The 18,552-nt window shown below is 41.6% G+C and overlaps 1 protein-coding gene across 1 annotated transcript in view; it reads left to right on the forward strand.

Annotated features, from left to right (window-relative positions):
- LRRC1 (leucine rich repeat containing 1) overlaps window positions 1-18,552 on the forward strand; it is a 125,714-nt gene that overhangs the window by 41,484 nt on the left and 65,678 nt on the right. Inside the window, exon 2 of the mRNA XM_081094941.1 lies at window positions 9,825-9,942. Within this exon, the coding sequence (XP_080951067.1) occupies window positions 9,825-9,942 (118 nt within the window). The remainder of the gene's footprint in view (window positions 1-9,824; window positions 9,943-18,552) is intronic.

The following is an 18,552-nucleotide window of genomic DNA, read 5'->3' on the forward strand; positions in this document are numbered from 1 at the left end:
TTGATCCATCTACTATTCTGTGAATATTTCTTGGGTTTTTTCCCCTCTATCTATAACCTTCTCATGTATCAAAAATCATATCCAAAGTTTATTTGATGGATTACTGTGTTTTCTTTTTAAATGTTCTTTAGAAAAATCATTACTCTGTGATCAACTATAGCGTTTCCCAGGATAATCTATTGTTTTAATGTGTGTTTCTCTGTGGCATACTTGAGGTTCCTATCTTTTTGTGGTCAACTGTTTAATCTGCCATCTTTCTCCCATCCCATCCCTCTTTTCATTGTGATTTTTGCTGCTGCTCCTATCAGTAGAGACCATTTCTCCACTTCCCTGATTGTGGCAGAAATAAATTGTGTAGCTTTCAAGGCCTAGGCCAGTGATGGCGAACCTTTTGAGCTCGGCGTGCCAGCATTTTGAAAAACCCTAACTTAACTCTGGTGCCGTGTCACATATAGACATTTTTTGATATTTGCAACCATAGTAAAACAAAGACTTATATTTTTGATATTTATTTTATATATTTAAATGCCATTTAACAAAGAACAATCAACCAAAAAAATGAGTTCGCGTTTCACCTCTGACACGCGTGTCATAGGTTCGCCATCACTGGCCTAGGTCCTAAGAATCCTTGCAGCCTCTTCCTTTGCCCTGTGAATATTCCTCAGAGAGCATCATCGAGGGAAGCTGCTCTATTATAAGGGAGAGGACAAGAGGCCTTGTGGAGCATAGAGGAGCTTCAGCAGACAGTGGCACTAATTGCCAGACCGTTAGAGTGAGGCCCTTCTGACCCTCCATCTGTATGTAGTTGCATGAGTGAGCTCACGTGACAGCAGCAGAATTGCCCAGCTGACCCACAGAAATGTGAGAAATAAATTATGTATAATTTTCTTGCGTCACTAAGTTTGGGATGGTTTGCATCAAAAACTAACTGATACATGTAGGTGTCAGCATTACGACAATGTTGAGATGATTAAAGAATGTAATTCATGTAAAGTTCTTCGTTTACTGCCAAGCATAGAGGATCCCTCAATAAAGGTTGATGCTGTATCATCACAGCAGTGTCATGATGGCACTAGCATTGTCACTACTGATACTGTTGTTTTAGTTACTGTGGTCACTTTGTTTCTCCCCCTCTGGATATAATGCCATTGTTTTCGTTGTCATTAACTCTGATGAGTTAAAGCAGCAATCTTAAACCTTTTGTTATCTCATGGCACACATAAACTAATTACTAAAATTCTGCACCACTCCAAAAAAAAATGTGTTTTCTGCCAACCTGACAAAAAATAGGTATAATTTTGAATCATTCACACTGGACGGCTATTGTGTTGGCTTTTGTCACTTTTTTGTTTGACAGTGTAAGGGAAAAGAGGTCAATGCCTCCGACTAAATAGTCAGGTATGGCATGTTTTAAGCATTCTTGCGGCACACCAATCACTTGGTTAAAGAATTTGATCTCTGGTGCAGATTGTCTGGCATTTTCCTTCCTGATGAGTTAAGTAGTTTTAAAAACTTTTCTTATGTGAAGTAAAATATGTATGTAGAAAAGTGCATAAGGTGTAAATGCATACCTTATAACAAATCATAAAATGAACACCGGTAACTGCGGGTCAGGTTGAGAAGTTGAACATTGTCAGGACTGCAAAGCCCATTTCATGCCCTTCCTGGCCACAGTCCTCTCCCTCGCACTCCGATTTTATATCATCACTAACCTGATTTTACAGTGATCACTTCTTTGCTTTTCTTTATAGTTTTTGCCACCTCTATGGGTCTCTCTAAGAAAAATTGTTAAGTTTTGGTGATTTTTTTCAACATTATGTAAGTAGAATAATGTCTGTATTCTTGTGTTTGCCTTCATTTGCTGAATGTTATTACTAAGATTCCTGCATATCATGACTAACAGCTTTCATTTTCATTGCTGTTTAGAATTCCATTGTAAGAATATTCCTCTATCAGATCTACTGTTGATGGGAATTTGGGTTATTTATAGTGTTGGGCTATTTTGAATAATTCTGTCAAGCGCATTCTTGTATATGTTCTGGAATAACATATGAGAGTGATTTTTTAAAGGCACATATGTAGGATTTCTGGGTAATAAAGGCCTTTTTATAAGTCTTATAGAGAAGAACATTGCTAAATGATTTATATTGTAAAAAGTGTGAATCTTACCTTCAGATTAGAACCATTGATTGACCATGTCTTTTTCAAGGAGGTTACTCACAAGGCCAGTTCAGGTCAGTGGGGACAGGAGTAGGACTGTGATGAGAGTGATATGGGATGAAAAGGGGCTAACCTTCAGTTGAAGGTTAAAATGTCTCCAGAAGGGAAATCTGTGAGTAAATTTGGTGCCATTTTTAGCTTGGAGGCAAACAATTTTCAGGATTTTAATAACACTCTTACACGGTTGCCCTCTAGGTTAATCTGTGGCAGTGGTTTGTGTTTTCTCTACATTATGGAGGAGACATTTGGGCAGTAAGGGGACATTGACTAATAACAAAGGACGCAACTCTTACAGGACTGAGATTTCATTATGTCCCTTTCTAAGAAGAAGGGAGGTATTAATACTGTGTCAAAAGAGAAGGAAAAGCCTGGCTGGTGTGTGGCTGAGTGATTGAGCGTCGACCTATGAACCAGGATATCAGGGTTTGTTTCCAAGTCAGGGCACATGCCCAGTTGCGGGCTCAGTCCCCAGTAGAGTGCGTGCAGAAGGCAGCCAGTCAATGATTCTCTCTCATCATTGATGTTTCTATTTCTCTCCCCCTCTGCCTTCCTCTCTGAAATAATAAGAATATATATATATATAAAAAAGAGAAGGAAAAAGAATCTTGTCAAAAATGAAGATTGGGGCCCGGCAGGTGTGGTTCAATGGTTGAGTGTCAACCCAGGATCCAAGAGGTTGCTGGTTCCAAGAGATTCCCAGTCAGGGCACATGCCTGGGGTGTGGACTCAATCCCCAGTGAGGGCTGTGCAGGAAGTAGCTGATCCATATTGCTTTTCTCTCATCAATGTTTCTATTTCTTGATCCCTCCCTAAAAATCAGTAAAAACATATTTTAAAAGAAATGAAGATTGGGGGAAAAAGAAACATATTCTTCAGCCAAGATGAAGACTTTACATCTCCTACAAACAATGGTGGCTATAAGAAGACTGTGGAATAGCCTAACAGGCCAAGGCAGTTTGGATTTCTTTGCAGATAACTGTACAGAATGTGCTCTGCGGGGGCCAGAGTGCTCTAATCAAACATGGGATAGTTGAAGAATGGTGTCTGTGTGTTCTGTCACATGACCTCTCTGTGCCAAGGCGCCCTGCCAAGACAGCTACATGAATCGTTCTCCATGTGCCCTGGCTAATCTCAGAGAAAGCAGAGGGTTTATAGCTTGTTGAGTTTTTCCTCTAGCTGAGAAAGTTGAAAACTAGAGGATTTAATAAAGTCTTAGTGGCATTGTGTCAATCTTATAAGAAAACAGTTAATTTAAAGCATTTGGATACCAAATTAAGATCCCATTAGGATAATGAGGGAAGGATTGAGGAATTCATTTTCCTTTGGGAGGTCCTCAGATAGGGTTGTTTTTACATCTGGATGTGCTTCCCAAGTAGAATGAAGTGGTATTTGTGACAAGCTGTATTTGAGGGCGCTTTTATCACTTGGAACAAAACTTAAATATGCTTGCTGTTATGATTTCTCTTGGATGTGGGGATTTGTAGGCTGTCTTTTCCACAGACATAAAACTAATTAATTATTCACTGTAGATCTAAGTACCTTATTGACTTGATTTCTTATATTATTTCTGAATGATCCCTGAATATAAGGAATTGGTGATGGTTTTTGTGCTGTTGCTATTATGTTTTTCCTGTAAAACAAAGTGAGCTTTTCATGCTTGAGTAAACACATTGATGCATTATGAAACTGTCAGACTCTTTGAAAATTGGCATAAGCTTAATTATTCAAATATGTGGCTGTTTTGAATGGCTTTTGAGTCAGCTAATGCTTTAGTACAATCAGCATAAAGACATTTCAATACCTTTCCTTAAGAAATTAAATCTCAACTGTATGATTAAAGAAATCCAAAGGATTAGTTCTTTTGTTGAGCACTTTCATTATACAGCTAAGTGCTAGCATTCATTTTCAGATTCATAGTGCATTTTATTTTAAAATATCTTTCTTTTTAAAGAAAAATTTAAGTTGTTTATGAATTTTCCTTATTACCTAGTCTTTTTCCCGTTTTATTCCTGTCTATCAACATGCACACATACTTTTTTACAGTGTACCTGCAGTTTTGTTTCCTTTAAAAATTGTATTTGAATTGTAAATCTTTCTCAAGCACTGTGGCCTTTATAGTAACCATTTTTGTTGCTTGTTTAATATCAAATTATTCATTAACATGCTAGTCATTCCCCATATTTGACGTGTATGTTTTCCATTTTTACTTATAACACAAAGGCATATCAGACATTGTAGCTTGTTTTTTCTTATTTTCAGTTATATTACAAGGACAGTGTTTAAAGTGTCATTATGTCAGTGGATTTGAAGACTTATGTTTTATGGTTTACCCAATTGCTTTCCGAAAGATGGTGCATTTAATAGGCTGATGGTTGCCAGAGGAAAGGGGATTGGGGGACTGGATAGAAAAAGTGAAGGGACTGAGAAGTACAGATTGGTAGTTACAAAATAGTTATGGGGATGTAAAGTACAGCATAGGGCAGTGGTCGGCAAACTCATTAGTCAACAGAACCAAATATCAACAGTACAACGATTGAAATTTCTTTTGAGAGCCAAATTTTTTAAACTTAAACTATATAGGTAGGTACATTGTTATTAACTTAATTAGGGTACTCCTAAGCTGGCCTTTGCTAAAATAATAATAAAGCCACCAACACAAAAAAATTACAGTTCTTAAATTGATGACAAAAATACCTGTAGGATTTGCAGCTGGTTGGAAAAATACAGGTAACTTTATGCTTTGAGTAGGTACTTTGTCACCCACGCGCGATTTGCGGACACTACTAGCACTAACCACTGCACAATGAGACTGCTGACTGACTGGCTCACTCAACTCGTGCATGAATCGCGTGCCCTCCCCCGCGCTGCCTGTCCCGCGGCCCGCCTGCGCCGCGTCTCCCGTCACCTGACCGACCGACACCCCCCACTTCTTCTAACGCCACTTCTTCAAATTAGACTCGCCCAGGCCGAAAACCGACTTCTGCGCATGGGCCACGAAGTTTCAATCGCACTGTACGTGCCCGCCCGCATGTGGTATTTTGTGGAAGAGCCACACTCAAGGGGCCAAAGAGCCGCATGTGGCTCGCGAGCCGCGGTTTGCTGACCACAGGCATAGGGAATATATTCAGTAATATTGTAATAACTATGTATGGTGCTAGGTGGGTACTGGAAATCAGGGGGAACACTTCATAAAGTATTTGATTGCCTAACCTCTGTGCTGTATACTTGAAACTAATACAAAATAATATTGAATGTAAACTGTAATTAAAAAAAAAATTAAAATTGAAAGAAAACACTAAGAAAACACAAGAAAAAAAAGACTAGTTTTTTTTTATTATGTATGTATACAATTTCTTTTACCAAATTTATTAATTAAAATAAAAACAACTTATTAAATATTAGCATCCTTCAAAATTACCAACATTCAGAATACCCTGTTATCTTAGTAGAGACTTTTTCCTTTGTAAATGAGATTTCTAATTTTAGCAAAGTAATAGGTGCAATAGTTTAAAAAAATTCAATAAGCCATGTAGTGTGACACTGAAGAACAGCCGCCTCTTGCCCTCCCCCTTTTCACTCTAGTTTGTGGCTTTGAGAACCCTCATCTCTTGGAGATTTCTACTGATGTTTGCCTCCCACTTGCTAAATGGCTTGCTTTTACAGTTTGATTTTTTTTCCACTTTATAGTTTCCTGTTGATTCCCTTCTTTGGAAAATTAGACTTTAGTACTTAGAGTTTCTTTCCCATCCTTTCAATATAGACATAAAATAAATTTTGGTTTTATTAATATATAGATATCCTCCTATATAATAAAAGGGTAATATGCAAATCGATCGAACGGCAGAATGACCGGTTGCTATGATGCACAGTGATCATCACGGGGCAGACGCTCAATGCAGGAGCTGCCTCTGATGGTCAGTGTGCCCCCACAGGGGGAGCGCTGCTCAGCCAGAAGCTACTCAGCTCACAGTTGGTAAGGGTAGCAGTGGTGGCAGGAGCCTCTCCCGCCTCCGCAGCAGTGCTAAGGATGTCTGACTGATGGCTTAGGCTTGCTCTCAGCGGGGAGCGGGCCTAAACTGTCAGTTGGACATCTCCCGAGGGCTCCTAGACTGCAAGAGGGCACAGGTCGGGCTGAGGGATGACCCCCCTCCCCCTGAGTGCATGAATCTCGTGCACCAGGCCTCTAGTTAAAATATAATGACTATAAGTATTATTCATAACCAAATCTTAAATTTATATTATGATTATATCTTCTTATACTTTATATTTTCTCTGGAATTAATAACCCCCTTCTTTTTCCTTGCTTTTCCTCCCCCTCTATTCCTATTTCTAATTTATCACCAAACAAATCATTTCACTATTTCCAAACACATCAAATAATCTTTCAAATCTGTGTGTGTGTGTTTGTTTTCAGATCTTTCCTGTGGGAGCCTTAATATTTTCTCCATGTGGACTGGTTGCTAGTAGGGCCTGCTTGTGTGGCTGATGTCTTAGAATTCCTCTCACTATTTTATCTTGGGCATGTCCTTTGTCTCTCTGTTTGTTTTGTTGATTGATTTCTGGTTCTCAGTTCCTACTCCTTTAAATTTACTTAATACAGCCCTAACCGGTTTGGCTGAGTGGATAGAGCGTCGGCCTGCGGACTCAAGGGTCCCAGGTTCGATTCTGGTCAAGGGCATGTACCTTGGTTGTGGGCACATACCCAGTAGGGAGTGTGCAGGAGGCAGCTGATCGATGTTTCTCTCTCATCGATGTTTCTAACTCTCTATCCCTCTCCGTTCCTCTCTGTAAAAAATCAATAAAATATATTTTTTAAAAATTTACTTAATACATTTTGGCAGATTCATGAGAAAAGGTATAAGAGAGGAATATTTTTAGAGATCATGCATATTTGAAAATGTCTTTATTCTATCATCATATTTGATTGATAGTTTAGCTGGGTATGTAGTTTTAGGTTTGGAATAATGTCCTTTTTGAATTTTGAAGGAATCACTCCATTGCCTTCTCACTTCAAGGTTGCTGTTGATTCCAGTGCTATTCTGATTCCCAATTTTTTTCTATAATCCCCTGGTCTCTGGAAACTGCGAATATTCTTTCTGGAATTCTGAAACTCTACCATATTTCTTGGTACCTGTTTTCATTCATTTTATTGGCTACCTGTTGGGCTCTTTCAAACTAGAAATGCATGTTCTATAGTCCCCTGTGTTTTCTCTCTTTGGATACCTATTGGTAGAGTGTAGTACCTCAGACTGACCCTCTGATTTTCCTGTCTTTCCCATTTTCCTACCCACCTCAGTGTCCTTTTATTCTACCTTCTGAAAGATTTTAACTTTAATTTTCACGCCTTTCATTGGAGGCTTTTATTGGTGCTACAATAAGTTGTAATTTCTAAAAGCTTACTTCTTCTTTGTAGCTTTTTTTTTTTTAATGGCATTATGTTGCCTTATCTCCTATTTTTCTGAGGGTATTAAATATATTCTTGGGTGATGAAATTTTTTCTGCTTCCCACATCATATTTGTTTCTTCTGCGGTGTGTGCGCTTGCACATGTTCTTTTTTGCACGTTAGGGGCTCTCCTCAAGTGTCTGGAGAACTGTGGCTTTTTAAAAATGAGAGATGAAGGGAAAAAAAGATGATTGGAAACTGTACATGGGTGGGGCTTATAACTTGGGGCACCTCTAGTAGTTTAATCTATATCTGTAGGTCCTCATGTCGGGGAGTCTGGCTGTGGGAAAAGGCTGGTGGGATTTCATTGAGCAGGCTTTGACTCAGCCCCCTGTTTTTAGTAGGGTGCCTCACCCCTGCCCTCAGCTGTGCTGAGAGTCAACTCTTCCAGAAGGGAAATTCTCAGTCTCCTGTCCAGATATGCAGAGTAGAGAAGAGAATATGGGGACCTACTATTCTTTGCATATTTTTTTTACAACCAGTTTCTTTTCTTACCGTACCTGGACCTAATTTATTATTGTCTACTCCAGAGGCTTAAATTTCAGCTTATTTGTTTCTTTATTAGTTACTATTTGTTCATTTGTTTTCTAGCTTCAAGAATTTTGTTGCATATCTAGTTTGTGCGCTTGTTCCCTCTCATTTTTAATTGTCCTCATGAGTTTATCCCATATTTTTTTCCTTTATTGATTAAGGTATTACAAATGTGTCCTTATCCCCCCATTGTCCCCCATCCCCCCACTCATGCCCTCACCCCCCCGGTGTCTGTGTCCATTGGTTATACTTATATGCATGCATTCAAGTCCTTTGGTTGATCTCTCCCCCTTAGCCCCACCCTCCCCTGCCTTCCCTCGGAGGTTTGAACATCTGATCGATGCTTCTCTGTCTCTAGATCTATTTTTGTTCATCGGTTTATGTTGTTCATTATAATCCACAAATGAGTGAGATCATGTGATATTTATCTTTCTCTGACTGACCTATTTCACTTAGCATATTTTTATGATTGTATAAATTATTTTCATGTCATTTTAGTACAGTTTTTAAAGAGTGTGGGAAAAAAGGAATGTGCTCAGTCTGCCATGGTTAATGGAAGTGTCAGTGTGGGCTCTTTTTTAGATTTATCAAAATAAATTTTTTCCGCATGACACATTTTTTTGGTGGATATTTGTATATTTTCTGATGTGTAGTTATGCCTTTTAAAAATGTCTTTAAAAAAATTTATTCTAATTTTTGCATATGATTATTTAATATTGCAGATTTAACATCAGCTTTCATAAGTAGAAAATAAGTGACCACCTACCTTATAGGTTGAAGGAGTACTTATTATTCTCATTGAGTTACTTACTCATTTTTAAAAACTTTTAGTTTTGAGATAATTATCCTATACAATAAAAGCCTAATATGCTAATGATATGCTAAGGCCGCTCAACTGCTTGCTATGATGTGCACTGACCACCAGGGGGCAGACACTCCAACCAGTAGGTTAGCTTGCTGGTGGGGTCCGGCCGATTGGGTCTGAGCGAGACGGACTGGAAATGCCCTGGAGCCCTCCCGTGGTCCCTCCCCTGCTGGCCAAACTCCTGCGTTCCTCCTCAGCTGGTGATAGTGCACCGGTGGGGTCCCTTGACCTGTCCTGTGCTCTCTCGCAATCCAGGACCCTTTGGGGGATGTCGGAGAGCCCATTTCAGCCCAATCCCAGTCAACGCAGGAGCTGAGCCCTGGTGGTCAGTGCGCTCCCTCAGGGGAGCACCGCTCAGCCAGAAGCCGGGCTCATGGCTGGTGAGCATGGCAGCCTAAGCTGCTCCCCAGGAGCAGGCCTAAGCCATCAGTCAAACATCCCCTGAGAGCTCGCAGACTGTGAGAGGGCGCAGACTGGGCTGAAGGACCCCCCACTCCCCCCCACCCCGCCGAGTGCACAAATTTCATGCACCGGGCCGCTAGTAGATTAATAAGGGAGTTGTAAAAATAAAACAGAAACCTCTTTTGTACTCAGTTTAACCCACTGGTAACACCTTCATATTACTATAATACAGTATCAAAATCAGGAAATTGATATAATTCTCATTAATTTTTAAAAGATATATTGCTTTAAATTTTATATTGGACAAAACGTTTATGTTGCTAATATATATGAGACCTATGTGAAACTGTTTTGTTTTTCAGCAATTTTTCCAGCTAGTCAAATTACGAAAGCTTGGACTTAGTGATAATGAAATTCAGCGGCTCCCTCCAGAAATAGCAAACTTCATGCAGCTGGTGGAACTTGATGTGTCCCGAAATGGTAAGAAAAAGATTCCACTTGAATTGTCCATTTATCTGTTCTGATGCTGGGGGGGATTTTTAATAAACAGAGTGGATAAAGGTTATTGGAGGTACTTCACCTGATGGTTATGGGAAAGCTGTGTATAAATTTTGAGATGAAATTAATGCCATTATTGAATAGTTTAGTTAACTTACAAGTATTTATCAAAAAACTTTTCATAGCACAGTTTTTATTTATGTTTTAAATATGTTTTTACTCATTTTTAGAGAGAGAGGAAGGAAGAGAGGTAGAAAGATAGAAACAACGATGAGAGAGAAACATCATCCGTCGTCTCCTACATGCCCCCTACTGGGGATGGAGCCCACAACCCAGGCTTGTGCCCTGACCAGGAATCTAATTGGTGACCTCTTGGTTCCTGGGTTAATGCTCAACCACTGAGCCACACTGGCCGGGCCATAATACAGTTTTTGAATGATAACTTTCTCAAGAGTTAGAGTGTTGTCTGAGAAATTGTGTAATCTGACTCCCTCATTTTCCCTGAGTGTGACATTGAGGACTGGTGGTGTGGTCATCTGTCCAGCACTGAGGGGCTGTTGAGGGGAGGGGACACTCCCTGGGGAGGGGCTGGCTTCTCGGCCTGTGGCTCAGAATCTGTCTTCCTGCAGTGAACAGACCTGCTTGCTGTTCAGCATCTTCTGCCAGTTTAATTTATTTCTAATTAGGCCACTGGTGGGCCTGCCCACTGGAGTTTGTGGTATATTTAAATGCAGACCCTGTTTTAACCTTGCGTTTCATAGCCCTTAGAGCACACCCTGAGTGGGTTGGTAACCCTGCTTGCTATTGCATATTTGATTAATTACTTTAAGTTAAAGTGGCAGATCCCAGTGGTCCTGTCTTAAGTGATGGGATTCCGTTCTTGCAAGGGCTCTGGTATAATTTCCTTTGGATAAGCCCCAATATACTCTGAGTTATTTATAAAAAGGATAATCTTTTTCTTTCATATTGCATACCTGTTTTGTTTTTCTATAAAATATGTTTCTTCTCAATGAACATCAGGTCTGGATCTTTCAGTCTCCTGTCTTCCACAGCAACTCCAAAGCCTAGATACACTATTTTTGGGGGTCATTATTATAGGGCAGCAATGATAATCAGTACTTGATTGAAAACATGGTGAAACAAAAATGATTGAACCCCCCCTACTTTTAATAGCTTTTAAATTGCTGTTCCCTGGAAGGTTTCTGTGACAATGATAGAAATAAAAGGTAAAAAATAAAATAAAATAAATTGCTGTTCCCTATTACATTCGATAAATTGGAAACTGTCTATAAGTTAAGCCATATGTTTCTTAAGGTAGGGTCTACTTTTATTTTTCATGAGAATTATTTCTTACCTTGAAGTACTGGAAAAAGTGAAGAAAGTACTTATTTTGGGGGGCATGTTTTACGGTGGCTTATTTGGTTGCACAGGACCCAGATCTGCTCAGGGAAAGGGGATTCGATGGTAAGGAGGGGGTGGAGCTGACATCCAAGAGCTTTGGCATAGGGCTCACTTCAGACATCGCCTTCGGGTTTCCTGGCCTCCTCTTAGTGCGTCTGCTTCTGTCTGTGGGTGCTCTGTTCTCTCCCTGTCGACCTGCTCTCTGGGAACTGGCCTCTCCACAACCAGTTTAATGTGGTCTTTCTCTACCTACTTTTTGGCTTCTGCACCTGCTGTGGTGTCAGCTTGACAGATTTCTCAGTGAGGAATTTGTCAAACAGATCGTCTTTCTAAGCCAATCATAAGCCATAAGCCACAGGTCACTGGGCACCCTAAAGATTAGCTGCCCTGGGGCAGTGGTGGCGAGCTGTCCAAAGCATGGCTCTACTCCTCAGCTCAGCACAGACGCTGTTGATGAGCACTTTCCCTTACACTGGAGTGTATAGTTGGAGCGGTGTTGGAGGCCAGAATTGCTCCTAAGGCTATCCTGTCTCACGCTTATCTAAGGAATACATAATTCAATCTGCTCTCTCTTGCCTTAGCAATGATCTCAGTTATAAGGGTGACTGGCTATTAAATTTGCAAGGGAGCAGTGACTTTGTAAAATTGTCACTCAAATCATATAATCCGAAGAAATAAAATAGCAATTTTGAAATTGGAATTAGTAAGGAAAAGAAGCAGGGGCCCAGAAATACTTGAGTAGGAGAAGTGTTGCCTTTGATCATTTGGAGGAGAGAAAACATAGAACTTAGAAGTTCCCAGTTACGCTAATAACTCTAAAGGGACAGGATGCTCTGTAGAAAGCTGGCACATTTGGTCACCACTTTTACCAGTTCCCACATCAACTATTTCTTTTCAAACATTCGTACCTAGAAAGAAGGACTACCTGCCTCTGTGTGCATTCATACCTCCCAGCATGTTGATAAAAGAAGCTAAGCTTTCACTGTAGTCAGTGTCAGGACACAAAAAGGTGTTCTCTCCTCCCCTTTTTCATCCTGTTCTCACTTTTAGCCTTTCCTTCTGCGCGTTTGTGGTAGTTCTGTGAGAGATCCTGCAGGCCTTTTACCTCTAGGTCAGGCTCTTTTAGAAATGCTGAGGGGAGTTAACTGCCCCTGTCCACTCTGGCAGAACCTTGCTCTGGCTCCGCAGCATGAAGGTGTGCACTGGAGTGCTGGGGGGCAGTGGGCAGCACACCAGAGGATGCAGGGGTCAGGCTTTCTGTGAGGCTATGAACACACTGCAGAGATGACCGAGCAGAACAAAGTCATCATTCATTCTAACCAATAGGAACACAGGTCATGGGCTATTTCCAGGTCAGGCAGATCTCACTGTGCTTCCTCTCATTTGTTTACAGGTAAAAATCACAGTAATGTGAATTTCCTAGGCAACTGAGTAGGTAAATAAAAGTCACAAAATCTGCAGTCTGAGAGTCAGTGTGAGAACCCCTCCTTTGTGTGGGTGCAGGCATTGGTAAGGGTTTGAGGCTCAGGCCTGGAGGCCTGGAGCCACTCGTCTTCTCTTGCACCAGTTGAGCAGCCTGCTCCATGGTCAGAGGTTGTTCCTTTGAGTCCCTGAGTTGTAGCAGGGCCCTAGCCAGGGCTGGCCATTGCCGTAGTGGGGCCTTCATTGACTTCCTTAATTCCTGATGTAGGAATTAAGCATTGCTTGACCATGGAGGAGGAAGGCAGGATGCTGGTCTCAGTCTACTCAAGTCCATGGGATCAGCGCTTGTCAAACTTGAGCATGCAGTGAATTACCACAGGGAGTTATTATAATGCAGACTCTGATGCAGTAGGTCAGGAATGGGCTTGAGATTCTGCATTGCTGAGAGCTCCCAGAGGATGCAGGCCCTGCTGGTCCACTGCGCACTGAGTAGCAAGCTCTTAGATGTCATCGCCCACGAGTCCCCTACTGAGCTTCCTCCAGCAGCTGTGTGTGGTCACGAGCACAAGTTCACCCAGCTCCTGGCACCCCTGCGCCTTCCCATGGGGAACGTGGGCAGCCTTCAGGGTATTCCTGGTAAAGGGTGAGATTCTGGAGCTGCCTTAAGCTCACATTGGCTTTGATTCTAGGAGCAAAATGAGACCTTTCCTGATGCTCCCTTGCTCAAATGGCGGAGAAAAGAAAGGTTTTGTGTTTCTCTCCAAAAAAAATCTGTAAATGAGGAGGAGAGAAGTTTTTACAGGCTCATTTCCTAGGCCAAGAAGAGCTGCCAGGACCTCCAAACCCTGACTTTTGTGGCTTTGTTTTCAGATATTTCAGGCACAAAGTCAAGGGAATTGTGTGTTGTGTTAAAAAGAGAGAAGACTGAGCTTTGGGAGAGAGGGTGATGCTTATGGTTATATATAGTCTGGGGATTTTTTCTGAGGTGAAAGTAGAGAGGCTTGGAATGAGCACAGTGTGTACAGTTTTGTCTCCGGAATGGCTAGATGTGCTGTGCAGAGAGGACTCTGGTGGGAGCCTGGGTCCCGCCACTCAGCACCTACTGACTTTGGACAGGCCCCGCCAACAGTGCTGGGTCTTGTTCTGGGAAGGCATGGGACAAAGCCTGCTTCCTTACAAGCCAGGGGGAGGCGAGGGGCATGGCCGGCTTCTCATGTCCTGACTTGGTGGATTCTTTTTTTTTTTTTTTTTAACTAAGGCAAATAGCTAAAATTTATATGTAATAAACTAAACAGTTTCCTCTGAACATAGATGGAAGGATGGAGTAGATGAAATTGGTATCTGAATATGCTGTTAAATGAATAAAAAAGCATACAGATTTTGCATGAAGGTCTGAAGCAGATTTCTGTGGTGACATGCACATGCCTTAAAGCCTGGCCGTGGTCTTTTTCTGCTCACTGGTTCTTAGCTGTTCGAGGACAATAACCCTGGGTATGTGAGAAGAATTATTACCCGTAGTACTGTCTTGTCATCCAAGAATCTAGGGCAGACTTTCTCGGTGCATAATGAATCCTGCCCCAAGGCTTAGTAATTTGAATTTTATAGTCTATGCTGTAATTTGACTGACATCACGGTACTGTATCATTATCCATTTAGTTTAGTTTTTCCCAAAGTGTAAGGCATACACCACTGGTGCTGCTAGAGATGACTTTAAGTGAGTGGTACTGCAAAACAGAGTTTTTAATATAGAAACTTCATGAGAAAGTTACCCTTTAAGATTATTCCTTTTGGCCCTAACCGGTTTGGCTCAGTGGATAGAGCATCAGCCTGCAGACTCAAGATTATTCCTTTTGCCAAAACCGGTTTGGCTCAGTGGATAGAGCGTCGGTCTGTGGACTGAAAGGTCCCAGGTTCGATTCCGGTCGGGGGCATGTGCCTGGGTTGCGGGCACATCCCCAGTAGGAGGTGTGCAGGAGGCAGCTGATCGATGTTTCTCTCTCATCGATGTTTCTAACTCTCTATCTCTCTCCCTTCCTCTCTGTAAAAAATCAATAAAATATATTAAAAAAAAAAGATTATTCCTTTTGGTTGCCTTCTGTAAAATTTAATAACACTATATTAAATTTTGTTATTGTTACATTTATTTTATATTTACCTTTTGTATCTTGGGGTGATAGCTCTATTCATGTTAGTGATTTAAAGAAATTTGCTACCTTTAAAAATAAATCTCACTCAAATTTTAAAAAGTCGTTTTAAAAGAATGAAGTAAACGATACAGAATACACATGCTATACCACCAGTATGGCAGACATGGTGAAGGTGAACGGTGATGGCTGAAGTTAAGGAAGCACTGACTGGAAGTAGCATATCATGCCTTTTATCATGAGTTTATTTCACTTATGGTGCAAGTAGTATTACATTCAGGAAACATGGCCAATCTGCACACGCTGGCTAGTTCCTTTGCAAACTTGCGTTAACAAGCAACTAAAAGATATTTTAGTACAAATCATTCCTAGCACCAGGACAAGGATAAACAGCTGTCTACCAGTAGGGTCATCATCCCACAAAGTGTGGAGGCTAGACTTTGATTAAAGGCTTGGGTTAGTTGGTTTCTGTCCATCCATGAGATGTGATCAGTGTCTGTGGTCTGTAGCTATGGGTTGTTTAATGAAATCTAAAGCCAATTTTGAAGCCTGCCCAGATGACCTTGTATAACATCGTCTGGTGTTTTTGAGTATGCCCTGAAAAAAAAAGTTCTTTCTGGCAAAGAACAAATCCAGTGTACAGTAGAAGTCTTCCTACTTAGTTGTGAGCAGTTAGCTTTTTAATTCCTGTGTACACCTATGCCATATGTGAGGCAGAAGCCAGTTTTCACCCATGTAAACTTCATACTTGCCACAGTCAAGCCTGATTCCAGCCCAGGGTCAATGCTCTGTTCAGCACACTGTCCTGTGGTTAATGTTATGGTGGGTGAGTCTGTGGCTGTTACAGTACCACAGGAGACATGCAGTGAAGCAGAGCCCACAGTGCCGCTCTGCCTCATGGTTGGAGAGCTAGACGGTTTCCAACCCAGTTTGCTTTCTTGTCTTTGCAGATACGGACACTGCCTTATCACGAGCACTTTCTCTTCTTAACTTTTACCTTCTCTTTTGTCAGGAACAGGGGTTGATATAGGAAAAATATTGCCTTCTACTCTCATTTTAGTTCCAGATAATATTATTTTCAAATTGGAGGAGGAAAGAGAGTGCTCTTCTGTGATATTTTCTGATCACCTTTCCATTCTACAAACAGGTTTTCCAGAGAGCATTGTTTAAATACTAGAGGCCCAGTGCACGAAATTCGTGCGGGGGTGGTGGGGTGGTGGGGGAGAAGGGTGCAGCCCAGCCTGCACCCTCTCCAATCTGGGACATCCCTCTCACAATTTGGAACTGCTGGCTCCTAACCACTCGCCTGCCTGCCTGATTGCCCCTAACCGCTTTTGCCTGCAGCTTGATTGTCCCCTAACCGCTCCCCTGCCAGCCTGATCACACCCAACTGCCCTCCCCTGCTGGCCTGTTCGCACCCAACTGCCCTCCCCTGCTGGCCTGTTCGCACCCAACTGCCCTCCCCTGCTGGCCTGATCGCCCCCAACTGCCCTCTCCTGCTGGCCTGTTCGCACCCAACTGCCCTCCCCTGCTGGACTGATCGCCCACAACTGCCCTACCCTGCTGGCCTGTTCGCACCCAACTGCCCTCCCCTGCTGGCCTGTTCGCACCCAACTGCCCTCCCCTGCTGGCCTGATCGCCCACAACTGCCCTCCCCTGCTGGCCTGATCGCCCACAACTGCCCTCCCCTGCTGGCCTGATCGCCCACAACTGCCCTCCCCTGCTGGCCTGATCGCCCCCAACTGCCCTCCCCTGCTGGCCTGATCGCCCCCAACTGCCCTCCCCTGCTGGCCTGATCGCTCCCAACTGCCCTCCCCTGCTGGCCTGATCATCCACAACTGCCCTCCCCTGCCAGCCATCTTGTGGCGACCAACTTATGGCGGCCATTTTGTGATGATGTCACGCAAGGGCATTGCGCAATGCCACCTAGGCTTTTATTATATAGGATGACGATGTATAGAAATCTTATTAAATTGAAAATGTTGGGATAAACTTTACAAATAGATCCCTCCCTATTTTTCCTTAGACTATGTAAAGAAACATCAATGATATTTTAGCAAATAAACCTAAAAATCTATCCCAATTTAATGTTACAAATTGTTAAATCAGAAGGGAAATTCTTTTTTTTTCCATTTCAATGATGTATTTTATTTAACCTAGTTTACCCAAAACGTACAATCAATGTAAAAAATTATGACAGGTATTTAACTTTTTTATAGGAAGTTTTTGAAATCCATGGTATACCCCCACTTGGCTGGTGGGCAGTGTACCAAACAGTGCAGGAATAGACCATTTATCTATCTATCTATCTATCTATCTATCTATCTATCTTTTTAATTCTTTATTGTTCAAAATATTACATATGTCTCCTTTTCCCCCCATTGACCTCTCCCCGTCTGCTCCCACTGCCAGCACAGGCCCTCACCCCTTTACTCTCTGTGTCCATTGGCTATGCTTATATGCATGCATACAAGTCCTGGTTGATCTCTTATCACCCCCACCTCCCCTGCCTACCCTCTGAGGTGTGACAGTCTGTTCCATGCTCTGTGTCTCTGGATCTATTTTTGTTTATCAGTTTATGTTGTTCATTATATTCCACAAATGAGTGAGATTATGTGATGTTTATCTTTCTCTGACTGGATTATTTTGCTTAGCATAATGCTCTCCAGGCCCATCCATACTATTGCAAATGGTAGAAGTTCTTTTTTGCAGCAGCGTAGTATTCCACAGGTTTTTAATCCACTCATTTGCTGATGGGCACTTAGGCTGTTGCCAAATCTTAGCTACTGTAAATTGTGCTACTGTGAACATAGGGGTGCGTATATGCGTTCTGATTGGTATTTCTGATTTCTTGGCATATATTCCTAGAAGTGGCATTACTGGGTCACACGGGAGTTTCATTTTTAATTTTTTGAGGAAATTCCATACTATTTTCCACAGTGGCTGCACCAGTCTCCATTCCCACCCGAGGATATTTTTTCTATTGATTTTTAGAGAGAGTGGAAGAGAAGGAGGAGCAGGGAGGGGCAGGAGCGAGGAGAGAAACATTGATGTGAGAGAGATACATGGATTGCCTGGGTCTTGCACATGCCCCGACCAGGGCCGGGAATCAAACCTGCAAAAAACCTGATTTTGAACATGAGACCCTTCACTGCATGGACCGACACTCTAACCACTGAGCCAAACTGGGCAGAGCAGAAGGGAAATTCTTACAGCAGCGCCTTTACCAAAGTGTTTTTGGAGCTCTTTCAAATTAGTAGTATATTATTTTGCTTATCTTCAGGCCAATAGTTTCACTTTTTAAAATGGATTTGTTTTTAAACACAACCAAAGATATTTAATGCCAATTTAGGAAAATAAACCAGGACACTGAAAATGTTATGTTACTGAAAATCTGCTCAGCTAGCAATTTAAAAAAAATGAGTAAACTATTGTTACTTTTTATTATGTTAATATGGTTAATTTTATCAGAAAAATTGTGACTGTGCTGAATAAGTTGTAGGTTTATATAACTTTCATTTCTCTCCTGCCTTTTTTATTTTTAATTAGCAGTTTTGTAATAGAGATGGTAACATCTGAGTTTGAGAACAACACCTCTCAATATATTTTTTATAGGTCAACAAGC

This window comes from Myotis nattereri (genome assembly GCF_964212035.1).
Source record: "Myotis nattereri genome assembly, chromosome: 6".
Taxonomy (NCBI): domain Eukaryota; kingdom Metazoa; phylum Chordata; class Mammalia; order Chiroptera; family Vespertilionidae; genus Myotis; species Myotis nattereri.